Here is a 13704-nt window from a genome sequence, read left to right as displayed (position 1 = left end):
ATTGATCAACTACACATAGAACATAGCTCTAGAGTTTATACACTGTTTACTGATTATAGATTTTTGATTAAATCAACTACATATAGAACATAGCTCTAGAGTTTATACACTGTTTACTGATTATAGATTATCGATTGAATCAACTACATATAGAACATAGCTCTAGAGTTTATACACTGTTTATTGATTATAGATTATCGATTGAATCAACTACATATAGAACATAGCTCTAGAGTTTATACACTGTTTATTGATTATAGATTATCGATTGAATCAACTACATGCTGCTTTATCTGAATATGTTTCATTTGATCCATTGAGACTTTTTATGAGCAGAGAAATGTGCTGAAAGGAGATTGTTGTTCCACATGGTTCTCTTATTTTTATCGAATGCTGTTGATAATGCATTAAAGAGGAACTAATACTCTGAGTAGTTTTTCAGAAGAATACTAACATTTAAGCAGTTTTCCTGAACATGGCTTCAGTTTGGTTTAGTTAGTTGGAGACTGTGTAGTCGGAGTACGGTAAGTAAGACTAAAGGAGATCAACTGCATTAAGCTTCATTAGGTTCAGTATGAGCACAGACTGTTGGTCTAATGGTGCTCATAAAACCTGGAATGGAACAAAAATCCAAATACACAAAAAATCAGGAAAATAAACTTTGAATCAGGTTTTATTCAAATCAAAGCATATTTCTGACTTCATGGGGTCAAAGGTCAACTACTAGAATGTGCATTATTTGTTAAAGCATCATATCCAATAAACACAGAGGCAACAACTGAGTGCAGTCCTTCCAGCATTCAGTAGAAGCTTTGATGCTCACATGTTGACTGGATCATAATAACTCACAAGGAGAGGTTCCAAACAACTGCTGCTGTAGAATCACTGTGGATTGGGAAAGAAAATACAAAGCACATTCATTTAAATAAAGTAAAGTCAAATTGCTTCATAAGTACAGACATATATTTGTTAAGTTTTTTAAGATTTACGTCTTCAGCAGGAACAAACAGGGTTGGAGCTGAGAGCCACAGACAGGAAGTCAAAGTATTGAGAGACAGACAACATGTTGTTGTTTTTGGTCTTTTCATGCTCAGAGTAATAAAAATATAAAGTAATACAATAATTTCAGCAAACATGAGGATAAAAATGTAAAATCCTGGACTTAGCTGATGGCTGTGTGTCAGCTGTGAATCCATGTGGATGTGAGAGGATCTCCTTGGAGGTCCTACTCTGCTCCCTGAGCTCCTTCCTCTTCAGTCGGACCTCCTCCAGCTGCAGGAACACCCAGGTTATAATCATCCAGCTCAATGTTCTCCTGTCTGCCCGGCTTCTGGCCCCTGCTGGCCTGGATAGACAGGACAGTATGAGTCCTCAGTTCAGTTTAATAAACACAGACTGAGTGCTTCATTTCAGTCAGTCCTCTAAACAACAGACAGTGTCAGTACCTTACAGTAGAAATAGAGGGCGGTGGTCACCACCAGCAGAGTCAGCAGCAGGACGACCACTCTGATGAAGTGATGATGAAGTGATGGATCTGATCAAACATGTACGTTAACATTAATGTGACATTATGCAATATTTCATATTCCTCTTTGTGTTATCATCGTGTTATGTAATGTTATCTAGTAATGTTGGCTGTCGTCTAACGGTAGCTAATGGGTTGTCAAAAGTTTTACTTTGAAATACGACTCGATCAGTAACAGTGTCTCATCTTTTCCAAAGCAGCACGTAAACAGTCAGTGAGACAGTTTCTCTGCTTCAGCTTACCTGAGACAGTGAGAGACAGCAGACGGCTCTCAGAGAAGAAGTTGTGAGAAAAAACATAGACGTGATAAACACAGCTGTAGTTTCCTTGGTGGGCGGGATCTGCAGCAGGAAACAGGGAGTGGGCAGAGTGATTGACAGCCGGCTGGGTGTAGTTGTGTGATGTGTTGGAGGAGGTGAAGGTGAGCTGGAAGGAGCCTCCTGGGTACTGAGGCTGGATGGAGCAGCTGATGGTGAAGTTGGGGCCCCTGAGGACCCAAAGCCCCTGCTGCTGGGCCTGGGAGACCCCGTCCATGGAGGAGGACATAGAGATGTTGGGTTGAACCAGCAGATCTGTAATCACAGAGAGATGATGACAGAGAGTGGTAACATCTGCTGTTTCAGTGTGGGTATTTACCAATGGTGCTGGGATCATTACTGTCATATTTCCTTTGTAGCAGAGAAATAGAGCTGCTGTGTTTAAACTACTTTGTTGAGGATAACTGTCAGCTGTCTCTGAATAGAAAGCACACACTACTTTAAAATGCCCTGGTGAACCTGGACTTGTGATAACGCATCGTTGGGAATAAAATATTGGAATTAAAGTACAGTAAGCTTTGTTCGTCTGATTGGAAATGGGGCCAGCTTTGATTCAAGCAGCAAGTAGTCATCATCAGTCAGCACACTTTCCTTCACAGGTGTTGAACACTGGCCTGCTTCTTGTTACATCTCACAGCCTTGATAAAAACTCTATCTTCTGCATTAGGCCTGTAGGGTTCATCTGGAAACAACAGCAGTGAATACAATGATGTTGTTTTTAAGAACTCTTGGAAGCCATTGATTTACTGTTTCATTGTTATTCAACAGAAGAAAGTAAAGATCATTAGCCAATTAGTGTAAAATAACATGAAGCTGTGGGTTGGTTTTCCTCCTGTCCTCCACAATGTTTGAGTCAGCAGCCACTGATGCACACACAGGACCTGGACACATGCATTAGTGGACAGACGTCAGAGTGATGAGGCTGCCACACAGTCGCTGCTCCAAGCAGTTAGGGCTTCAGTGCCTTGCTCAAGAGACCTCAGCAGAGCCCAGGAGGTAAACTGGCATCTCTACAGGTATGTGTGTGTGTGTGTGTGTGTGTGTGTGTGTGTGTGTGTGTGTGTGTGTGTGTGTACGTGTGTACGTGTCAACATTGGTACATTACTGTCAAATCATGTAACTGATTACCTGAACAGATGAGATTTAGGATGGCGGAAGAGGAACCTGGTGTAACACACTCCGTCAAAGCAAATCCAGGCTGAACACAGTCAGAGCGGATCTGCCACACATATCTGATTGAGGACTCCTTTCTCCATCCTACAGAAACAGCAGAACCACAGTCCAGTTCTCTGCAGACAACCGCTGCTGCCCTCAGGGTCCAGTAAGAGCCAATCACTGGTCTCCATTCATTCCTAGTTCCACCTCCAGTGTTCCTGCACAGCGACTGTCTCCTCCCACCAACCTGACAGACTCTGAACAGAGACAAGAGAGTCATCAGTAAAAAATGTGACTTTAATTAAGAAAATCTGAAAGTAAAACTTGATTCTTTGTGTCTCTGTTCTTTCTGTATTTACCTGTTGAGTTGTGTTTTCCTTCAGTCTGCAGTCCTGAGGAGAAAACCAGGAAATAAACATCAGTATAAAGCAGCATTCTGATTGGAGGACACTGACACTGCAGTCAGTTTACCAGTTGACTACAGGTGAGATGAACATTTGAATACACAGAACACAAGTCAGCAGACGGATGATTCCTCGACCTCAGCTCCGGTCTGTCCAACCATCTCACTCCTGGCTGACCTCTCTGCACTTCCTATCACACAACACTGCAAACATTTATTTAAATCACATTAACAGCAGCAGACAAGATCCTATTGTTCACCTGGAAGGTTCCTGTTACCTTTGGCTAATTCATTCATTTATTCATTCATTCATTCATTTGGTCAGAAGGATCTGCACACTGATAACTTCCTCTCTTTAATTCAATTCAATTCAATTCAATTCAATTTTATTTGTATAGCGTCAATTCATAACAGAAGTTATCTCAGGACACTTTTCAAATAGAGCAGGTCTAGACCGAACTCTTTAAAACATTAATTACAGAGACCCAACAGTACCACCATGAGCAAGCACTTGGCGACAAGGGCAAGGAAAAACTGCCTGTTAAAAAGGCAGAAACCTAGGACAGATCCTTTGGCTCTAGGTGGGTGGTCGTCTGTCTCGACCAGTTGGGGTGAGAGAGAGAGAGAGAGAGAGACAGAGAGAGACAGAGAGAGAGAGAGAGAGCGAGAGACAGACAGACAGGTGCACAGCAACAACAGTATTGGCAATGGCAATCTAGCAGGACCATGGCAGGAGGCTCCACCAGGATCGACATGAACCTGCGAGACGAGAAAGCACAAGAACTCCGGGGAAGAAGTGAAGTTAGTAACATGCATTAATGGAACGTGAATGAGTGCAGAAAGAGAGAGGAAGGGAGGAGCTCAGTGCACCATGGGAAATCCCCCGATAGTCTAGGCCTATAGCAGCATAACTAAGGGATGGTTCAGGACTCACCTGATCCAGCCCTAACTATAAGCTTTATCAAAGAGGAATGTCTTAAGCCTACTCTTGAATGTGGTGAGGGTGTCTGCCTCCAGAACCACAACTGGAAGCTGGTTCCACAGGAGAGGAGCTTGGTAACTGAAGGCTCTGGCTCCTGTTCTACTTTTAGAGACTATAGGAACCACAAGTAGCCCAGCATTCAGAGAACGTAGTGTTCTAGAGGGGTAATAGGGTACTATGAGCTCTTTAAGATATGAAGGGGGCTGACCATGAAGAGCTTTATAGGTGAGGAGGAGGATTTTAAATTCTATTCTACATTTTACTCTTTTTGTAGTTCCTGTCAGTACTCGTGCTGCAGCGTTCTGAATTAATTGGAGCGTTTTTAATGGACTTATTGGGGCACCCTGACAATAAAGAGTTGCAGTAATCCAGCCTTGAAGTAACAAATGCATGGATTAGTTTTTCTGCATCTGTCTGTGATAGGATGTGTCTAATTTTTCTAATATTGCGTAAATGAAAGAAGGCGGTCCTAGAGGTCTGCTTTATGTGGGAGTTAAATGACAAATCCTGATCAAAGATTCAATTCAATTCAATTCAATTCAATTTTATTTGTATAGCGCCAATTCATAACAGAAGTTATCTCAGGACACTTTTCAAATAGAGCAGGTCTAGACCGAACTCTTTAACATTAATTACAGAGACCCAACAGTACCACCATGAGCAAGCACTTGGCGACAAGGGCAAGGAAAAACTGCCTGTTAAAAGGCAGAAACCTAGGACAGATCCTCCGGCTCTAGGTGGGTGGTCGTCTGTCTCGACCAGTTGGGGTGAGAGAGAGAGAGAGAGAGAGAGAGAGAGAGAGAGAGAGCGACAGACAGACAGACAGGTGCACAGCAACAACAGTATTGGCAATGGCAGTCAAGCAGGACCATGGCAGGAGGCTCCACCAGGATCCATGAGAACCTGCGAGACGAGAAAGCACAAGAACTCCGGGGAAGAAGTGAAGTTAGTAACATGCATTAATGGGACATGAATGAGTGCAGAAAGAGAGAGGAAGAGAGGAGCTCAGTGCACCATGGGAAATCCCCCGATAGTCTAGGCCTATAGCAGCATAACTAAGGGATGGTTCAGGACTCACCTGATCCAGCCCTAACTATAAGCTTTATCGAAGAGGAATGTCTTAAGCCTACTCTTGAATGTGGAGAGGGTGTCTGCCTCCCGAACCACAAATGGAAGCTGGTTCCACAGGAGAGGAGCTTGGTAACTGAAGGCTCTGGCTCCTGTTCTACTTTTTAGAGACTATAGGAACCACAAGTAGCCCAGCATTCAGAGAACGTAGTGTTCTAGTGGGGTAATAGGGTACTATGAGCTCTTTAAGATATGAAGGGGCCTGACCATGAAGAGCTTTATAGGTGAGGAGGAGGATTTTAAATTCAATTCTACATTTTATAGGGAGCCAATGCAGAGTAGCTAGTACAGGAGAGATGTGATCTCTTTTTCTAGTTCCTGTCAGTACTCGTGCTGCAGCGTTCTGAATTAATTGGAGCGTTTTAATGGACTTATTGGGGCAACCTGATAATAAAGAGTTGCAGTAATCCAGCCTTGAAGTAACAAATGCATGGATTAGTTTTTCTGCATCTGTCTGTGATAGTATGTGTCTAATTTTTCTAATATTACGTAAATGAAAGAAGGCAGTCCTAGAGGTCTGCTTTATGTGGGAGTTAAATGACAAATCCTGATCAAAGATAACTCCAAGATTCCTGACAGTGGTGCTAGAGGCCAAGTTAATGCCATCTAGAGTAACTATATCTTTAGACAATGAGTCTCTAAGGTTTATGGGGCCAAGAACAAGAATTTCGGTTTTTTCTGAGTTTAACATCAGAAAATTGCAGGTCATCCAGGATTTTATCTCCTTAAGACATGTTTGTAATTTAGATAATTGATTAATTTCATTGGATTTGATTGATAGATATAACTGCGTATCATCTGCATAACAGTGAAAGTTAATGGAGTGATTCCTAATAATGTTGCCTAAAGGGAGCATATATAAAGTAAATAGTATTGGTCCAAGTACAGAACCTTGTGGAACTCCATGACTAACTTTAGTATTTATGGAGGATTCATCGTTAACATGTACAAACTGAGAACGATCTGATAAGTATGACTTAAACCAGGTTAGGGCAGTTCCTTTAATGCCAATTTGATGCTCAAGTCTCTGTAAAAGAATATCATGGTCAATGGTGTCAAATGCAGCACTAAGATCTAATAATACAAGTACAGAGACAAGTCCATTGTCAGAAGCAATCAGAAGGTCATTATTAACTTTAACCAGAGCTGTCTCTGTGCTGTGATGAACTCTAAATCCTGACTGAAAATCCTCAAATAAACTATTGTTATGTAGAAAGTCACACAACTCTTTGGCGACTACTTTCTCCAGAGTCTTAGAGAGGAAGGGGAGGTTAGAAATCGGTCTATAGTTGGCTAAAACCCCTGGGTCAAGAGTGGGCTTTTTAAGAAGGGGTTTAATTACAGCTACTTTAAAGGACTGTGGTACATATCCTGATAATAAAGAAAGATTAATCATATCCAGTAAAGAAGTGCCAATTAAGGGAACAACTTCTTTAAGCAGCCTAGTTGGGATCGGGTCTAATAGACAGGTTGATGGCTTCGATGAAGAAATGATTGAAGTTAACTGATGAAGATCGATAGCAGAAAAACAGTCTAAATATATATCTAAGTTTACATTGACAGAAGTCCCTGAACTTGGAGAGCCACTGATAACTGTTGATGGCAGTTGGTGATTCATTTCTCTCTAATAGTAATAATTTTATTATAGAAGAAGCTCATGAAGTCATTGCTACTTAAGTTTATGGGGATATGTGGCTCAATAGAGTTGTGACTCTCTGTCAGCCTGGCTACAGTGCTGAAGAGGAACCTAGGGTTATTCTTATTTTCTTCTATTAGTGCTGAGTAATAGGCTCCTCTGGCATTACGGAGGGCCTTTCTATAAGTTTTAAGATTCTCTTGCCAAATTGAACGATATTCTGATAATTTGGAAGAGCACCATTTCCTTTCAGATTTCCTAGCTATTTGCTTTAACTGGCGGGTTTGGTGGTTATACCACGGTGCTAGTCTCCTATGTATTAATAATTTCATTTTTATAGGAGCGATAGAGTCTAATGTTGATCGTAGTGAGCCTGTAGCACTATCGACAAGATTATCAATTTCAGAGGTACTAAAGTTGTTATAGGACTCTGTTAAATTCAGACATGGCATTGAATTAAATACTGAAGGAATCTCCTCCTTAAATTTAGCTACAGCACTGTCAGATAGACATCTGCTGTAGGAAGTTTTGCCTAATGGCTTATAATCTAATAGTATGAATTCAAAAGTTATTAAATAATGGTCAGATAGGAAAGGATTATGTGGGAAGACTATTAAATGTTCAATATCAATGCCATATGATAGAACAAGGTCAAGAGTGTGATTAAAACAATGAGTTGGTTTATTTACACTCTGACAGAAGCCAATTGAGTCTATTAATGATATAAATGCATTACTAAGGCTGTCATTGTTAACATCCACATGAATATTAAAATCACCTACAATAATTACTTTATCTGATTTAAGGACTAAACTTGATAGAAACTCTGAGAATTCAGATATAAAATCAGAGTACGGTCTAGGAGCGCGGTACACTATAACAAATAGAACTGGCTGCAGTGTTTTCCAGTTTGGGTGAGAAAGACTAAGAACAAGGCTTTCAAATGAATTATAATTTAGTTTAGGTTTAGGGTCCATTAAAACGCTCGAATCATATATGGCTGCTACTCCACCTCCTCGGCCTGTGCCTCGAGGAATGTGAGTATTAATATGACTGGGGGGGTGGATTCATTTAGGCTAACATACTCCTCGTGGGACAACCAGGTCTCAGTAAGACAAAGTAAATCAATATCATAATCTGATATTAATTCATTCACTAAAACAGCTTTAGAGGACAGAGACCTGATATTTAACAGCCCACATTTCATTCTCTTATTTTGTGCTACTGAGGAGTTGGTTTTAATTTTAATTAGATTTTTATGTTGAACTCCTCTTGTTTTTATTTCTTTAAATAGTTTAGGTGGTCGGGGGACAGACACAGTCTCTATGGGGTTTTGGGTGGGTGACTGTTCTAAAGAAAGAGCAGAGAAGTGTGTAAGACAGCAGCTCTGCTTCCTGGTCCTAACTCTGGACTGTCAGGTTTTAGAAATAAACTTCGCCATATTTCTAGATAAGAGAGCCGCTCCATCCAAAGTGGGATGGATGCCGTCTCTCCTAATCAGACCAGGTTTTCCCCAAAAAGGCTTCCAGTTATCAATGAAGCCCACATCGTTTGCTGGACACCACCTCGACAGCCAGCGGTGGAATGACGACATGCGGCTATACATGTCATCACTGGTCACATTGGGGAGGGGTCCAGAGAAAACTACGGAGTCAGACATTGTCTTAGCATAGTTACACACCGACTCCACATTAATCTTAGTGACCTCCGATTGGTGTAAACGGGTGTCATTACCGCCGACGTGGATAACAATCTTACTGTATTTACGTTTATCTTTAGCCAGCAGTTTTAAATATGATTCAATGTCGCCCGCTTTGGCCCCAGGGATGCATTTAACTATGGCCGCTGGCTTCGCTAACTTCACGTTTCTGACTATGGAGCTGCCAATAACCAGAGTTGGTTCCTCAGCGGGTGTATCGCTGAGTGGGGAAAATGTATTAGAAACGTGAAGCGGTTGGTGGTGACCTGTGGGCTTCGCCGTTCTAGTCTTCCTTCGCTCAGTCACCCAGCCTCCCTGTCTTCCCGGCTGCTCGGGAACTACCGGGGGAACTACCGGGGGAACTACCGGAGGATCTACCGGGGGAACTACCGGGGGAACTACCGGAGGAACTACCGGAGGAACTACCGGAGGATCTACCGGGGGAACTACCGGGGGAACTACCGGAGGAACTACCGGAGGAACTACCGGGGGATCTACAGAGCTAACAGAAGCTACCTTTGGTCGGACCGCACCGGCTACTGGGGGCTGGCTAACTATAGCGGCTAAAGATATCTCAGTGGTGCGGTGCCGTTCCTCTAACTCACTAAGCCTCGCCTCCAGCGCAGTAAATAAACTACATTTAATACAGGTACCATTATCTTTAAAGGAGGCAGAGGAATAACTGAACATCTGACACACTGAGCAGGACAGAGGAGAGGGAGAGGGAGAAGCCATAGCTAACTGCTAATGCTAATGAAGCTAGAGTGTATGAAAAACTTTGAAAGTAGTGAAAAGTCCCTAAAAGAGGGAGAAACTCCGAGTGTTTAAGTAGAACTAGTCTACGTTTAAATGTTAAGCGGGTACATAACCGCTGTAACGAGTAAAACTAATTTATATTTAGCGTTCACTGACAGAGCTACAGCACCAAACAGTGTACACAGAGCAGGAAGTAAACCGGAAGTGAGTCAGTACGCTTACCGTAGCACGTCACCGAGCAGGTAAGGGAGATTTAAGGATTTTGCTCGTTTGTATGAATTTTACTTTATTTTTTTTATTTAGCTTGTTTGGTACAAATGTAGCTTAAAGGTCCAGTGTGTAACAGAGGATCTGTTATCAGAAACGTAATATATTATTATAATGTTATTATAAAATGTTCACAGGTATGTTTTCATTGGTTTATAATCAGCTGAAAATAAGAATCATTGGGTTTTGGTTACCTTAGAATGAGACGTTTTTTTATCTAGGGATTTTGCTTATTTTGTACGGAGCCCGTTAGGGGACTAATGGAGAAAAAAAGTTGTTGTTTAAAAAATGAGAGAAATACATTCCCCTGAAAAACTTTATTGTTCTCCAGAGAAATATTCTCAGTGTACAAAAGTGTTTCCCGGCAAACCCCAAGAGTTAAACCTTGTCCTGGTCATTGCTTCATGTGGTTGTTTGGGAAAGGGCAAACTGAAGCTATGGAGAGGTTCAGGGAGTTTTATTTGACCTTTGGCCTCAAATATAAAGACATCAGTGCATCCATAGCTTTGGTTTGCTCTTTCCAGAAGTATTTTGACACTAATATTTTTGGGGGAATGCAAAAGCTTTTTTTCAATACGTTTGTAATAAAGAGTTCTGTTTATTTTATATTAAGGATTTTGGGTATTTCATACAGACTTTGTTTAACCCCTCGTGTGTATCTCGGACTCTGCCACTGACAATAAAGCTTCAGAGGTAATTACAGGATTCACCTTCCAGTGAAGTTTTGTATGGAAGCTCGTTTCTGCCAATGTGACAGAAAAAGAGGATGAAAATGAATGAATGACGTACAGGATCCTTTTTTGTTTCCTCACATTGACATAAACAAGCTTCCACAGTTTCAAGATGATCTTGAGTCTGTTTCCAGCTGGTATCAGGATCTGATCACAGTGATCAGCTCTAAACACTGTGAACGACCGCCGAGACTCACAGTGATCAGACCACTTCCTGAGGTGGTCTGGGACTCATTAATTCAATTCAATTCAATTTTATTTGTATAGCACCAATTCATAACAGAAGTTATCTCAGACACTTTTCAAATAGAGCAGGTCTAGACCGAACTCTTTATAACATTAGACCACATACGTTTTATAGTGTAAAGTCTACAGAGTCCTGATCCTTCTTACTGACTTCTAGAGCCACAGACCACCAGGTAACAAGGATTGCCATTAGTTATCCATTTATTAATCCATTCATTGATTCCTTTCTAGGATAATGATTGCCATGGTTCTAAACAAAGAAAGAACTAATTACAATATCTCCAAAACAAGTCCTTAATCCAGTCTTTAAATCATGTTAAACATTTAAACATCATAAATCTTTCAAATAAAGATTAGACTGACATAAATCAACATAATAGTATTTAACAAATGGTAAATGGACCTGTACCTATAGCGCCTTTCTAGTCTTCCGACCACTCAAAGAGCCTTTACACTACATGCCACATTCAACCTTTCACACACATTCACTCAGTGATGGCGAAATGGCGATATGATTTAAAATGCAATTCAAATCAAGGACACTCCGACATGTGGCACCAGGAGCTACAACCTTCCGATCAAGTAACGACCCGCACTGCCTCTGAGCCACAGCCGCCCACAATGTGACCTTCCTGTCTCTTGTATACCATATGATGTAAATTAATAGAAAGAAATTGCTACTCACATTGAAGGTTCATCAAAAGACACACAGCAAACATCTACATCATCTACACATCATCCAGGTGAAATGTTTGGAGACAAAGGAAGGCAAGTCCAGCCCTCAAGTACATTGAACCAGCAGTTGTCTCCTTGTGGCGAGGACAGCAAATACACTTGTAGTTTTTAACAGCCGTCAGAACAGAAACTGTGTTTAGTTCACTGTGATGGAAACAAAGTGTTTGAGATCAGCAGCAGGTGGTTGTTAGTAACCTCAGCGTCACCAGACTCCATTCAGAAATCACTCAATAATATTACAGTAACTGTTAGTACAGTGTATCAGTACTTTAACTACAGTAACTGTTAGTACAGTGTGTATCAGTACTTTAACTACAGTAACTGTTAGTACAGTGTGTATCAGTACTTTAACTACAGTAACTGTTAGTACAGTGTATATCAGTACTTTAACTACAGTAACTGTTAGTACAGTGTATCAGTACTTTAACTACAGTAACTGTTAGTACAGTGTATCAGTACTTTAACTACAGTAACTGTTAGTACAGTGTATCAGTACTTTAACTACAGTAACTGTTAGTACAGTGTATCAGTACTTTAACTACAGTAACTGTTAGTACAGTGTGTATCAGTACTTTAACTACAGTAACTGTTAGTACAGTGTGTATCAGTACTTTAACTACAGTAACTGTTAGTACAGTGTATCAGTACTTTAACTACAGTAACTGTTAGTACAGTGTGTATCAGTACTTTAACTACAGTAACTGTTAGTACAGTGTGTATCAGTACTTTAACTACAGTAACTGTTAGTACAGTGTATATCAGTACTTTAACTACAGTAACTAGAACAGATCCACAGCTGTTACAATTACAATTTATATTGATTCACAAAGTATTGATCATCGAGTTGATTATTTCAGGAAGTGATGTTAGATGTATTATAAATTATATATATATAGTAGCAGGGTGTAAGATGCTAGCCGGTTCAGCGTACATGGAGAGACACAACCAAGTGGCTGGAATAGTGTACAGGAACATCTGTACCCAGTATGGAATAGAAGTACCAAAATCCCAATGGGCCGAACCACAGAAGGTGGCTGAGAACAACAGGGCCAAGGTGCTGAGGGACTTCAGCTTCCAGACTGACAAACAGGTCCTGGCCAACCAACCGGACATAGTGGTGGTAGACAAGGAGCAGAGGAAGGCGGTGGTGATAGATGTGGCCATACAGACGCCAACATCAGAAAGAAGGAACACGAAAAGGTTGAAAAGTACCAAGGGTTGAAAGAACAGCTGGAGCAGATGTGGAAGGTCAAGGCGAGCGTGATCCCCGTGGTAGTAGGAGCACTCGGGGCAGTCACCCCCAAACTGGGGGAGTGGCTCCAACAGATCCCAGGAACAACATCAGAAGCCTCAGTCCAGAAGAGCGCAGTCCTAGGAACAGCTAAGATACTGCGCAGAACCCTCAAACTCCCAGGCCTCTGGTAGAGGACCCGAGCTTGAGGATGACACAGATACCACCACAACAGGAGAGGGAAGTTTTAATTCATATAATAAATGTTATATATATAGAATTTATATAATATATAAATAAACTGTATCACTTTATAATCAACAAATCAAAAAACTTTTGGATCCAGATCTCGCAAGACTGCGTACTCTCGCTCCGGTTAGCTTTCTTCGCTCTGACGTCACAGCGTTTGAAACAGGGACAGGTAAAGAAAGAGTTCTTTCTCCCCACACAGCTGCTTCATCTGGAATAATTGGTTTATTAAGTTCAAGAATAAATCTTTATTTTATAAAACTTGGTTCAATAATAACATAATTCTAGTATCCCAACTACTAAATGATAATGGGACATTGCTGAATTATTCCAATCACCCCAAAAGAGTTTGCAATGGTTATGGATGCCATCCCATCTGGTATCTTAACTCTCTTAAAAGGGACTGAACACCAGACTGTATACAGCTTCGGACCCTAAGCTGACCTCAGTTGGTAAAATATGTTTTGCTACCACAACGAGGAATAATAATCTTTATTCCAGAGAGATGTCACCAGTATCTCGAATGTTGTTCCCTATTGGTCTAATTTTGTTGACAACCTGAATTGGGGAAATATCTGGAACCTTCCTTACAAATAGTAAGGAAGTCTCTTTCAAAATCATACATAGGTATTATCCTGCTAAGC

General features: G+C 41.1%; 1 protein-coding gene across 3 annotated transcripts; it reads right to left on the bottom strand.

The window, feature by feature from the left end:
* Positions 1 to 4914: 4914 nt before the first annotated feature.
* LOC127374581 (scm-like with four MBT domains protein 2) lies at positions 4915 to 9844 on the bottom strand. 3 transcript variants are annotated; one of them, XM_051420112.1, is made up of 2 exons: positions 9224 to 9844; positions 4915 to 9175 (listed from the first exon to the last, which is right to left on the bottom strand). In XM_051420112.1, the coding sequence occupies exons 1-2, from the start codon at positions 9578 to 9580 to the stop codon at positions 8561 to 8563; spliced, it is 972 nt and encodes a 323-aa protein (XP_051276072.1). In that variant the 5' UTR covers positions 9581 to 9844; the 3' UTR covers positions 4915 to 8560. The 3 variants fall into 3 exon arrangements, with proteins under 3 accessions (XP_051276072.1, XP_051276073.1, XP_051276071.1); XM_051420113.1 differs by having other exon boundaries at positions 9236 to 9844; XM_051420111.1 differs by having other exon boundaries at positions 4915 to 9844.
* Between the last annotated feature and the right edge of the window lie 3860 nt (positions 9845 to 13704).

Source organism: Dicentrarchus labrax, unplaced genomic scaffold (assembly GCF_905237075.1).
Source record: "Dicentrarchus labrax unplaced genomic scaffold, dlabrax2021, whole genome shotgun sequence".
NCBI classification, from domain to species: Eukaryota; Metazoa; Chordata; class Actinopteri; family Moronidae; genus Dicentrarchus; species Dicentrarchus labrax.
Note: the sequence above shows the minus strand (reverse complement) of the source record. Positions and strands in the feature narration are given on the sequence as shown.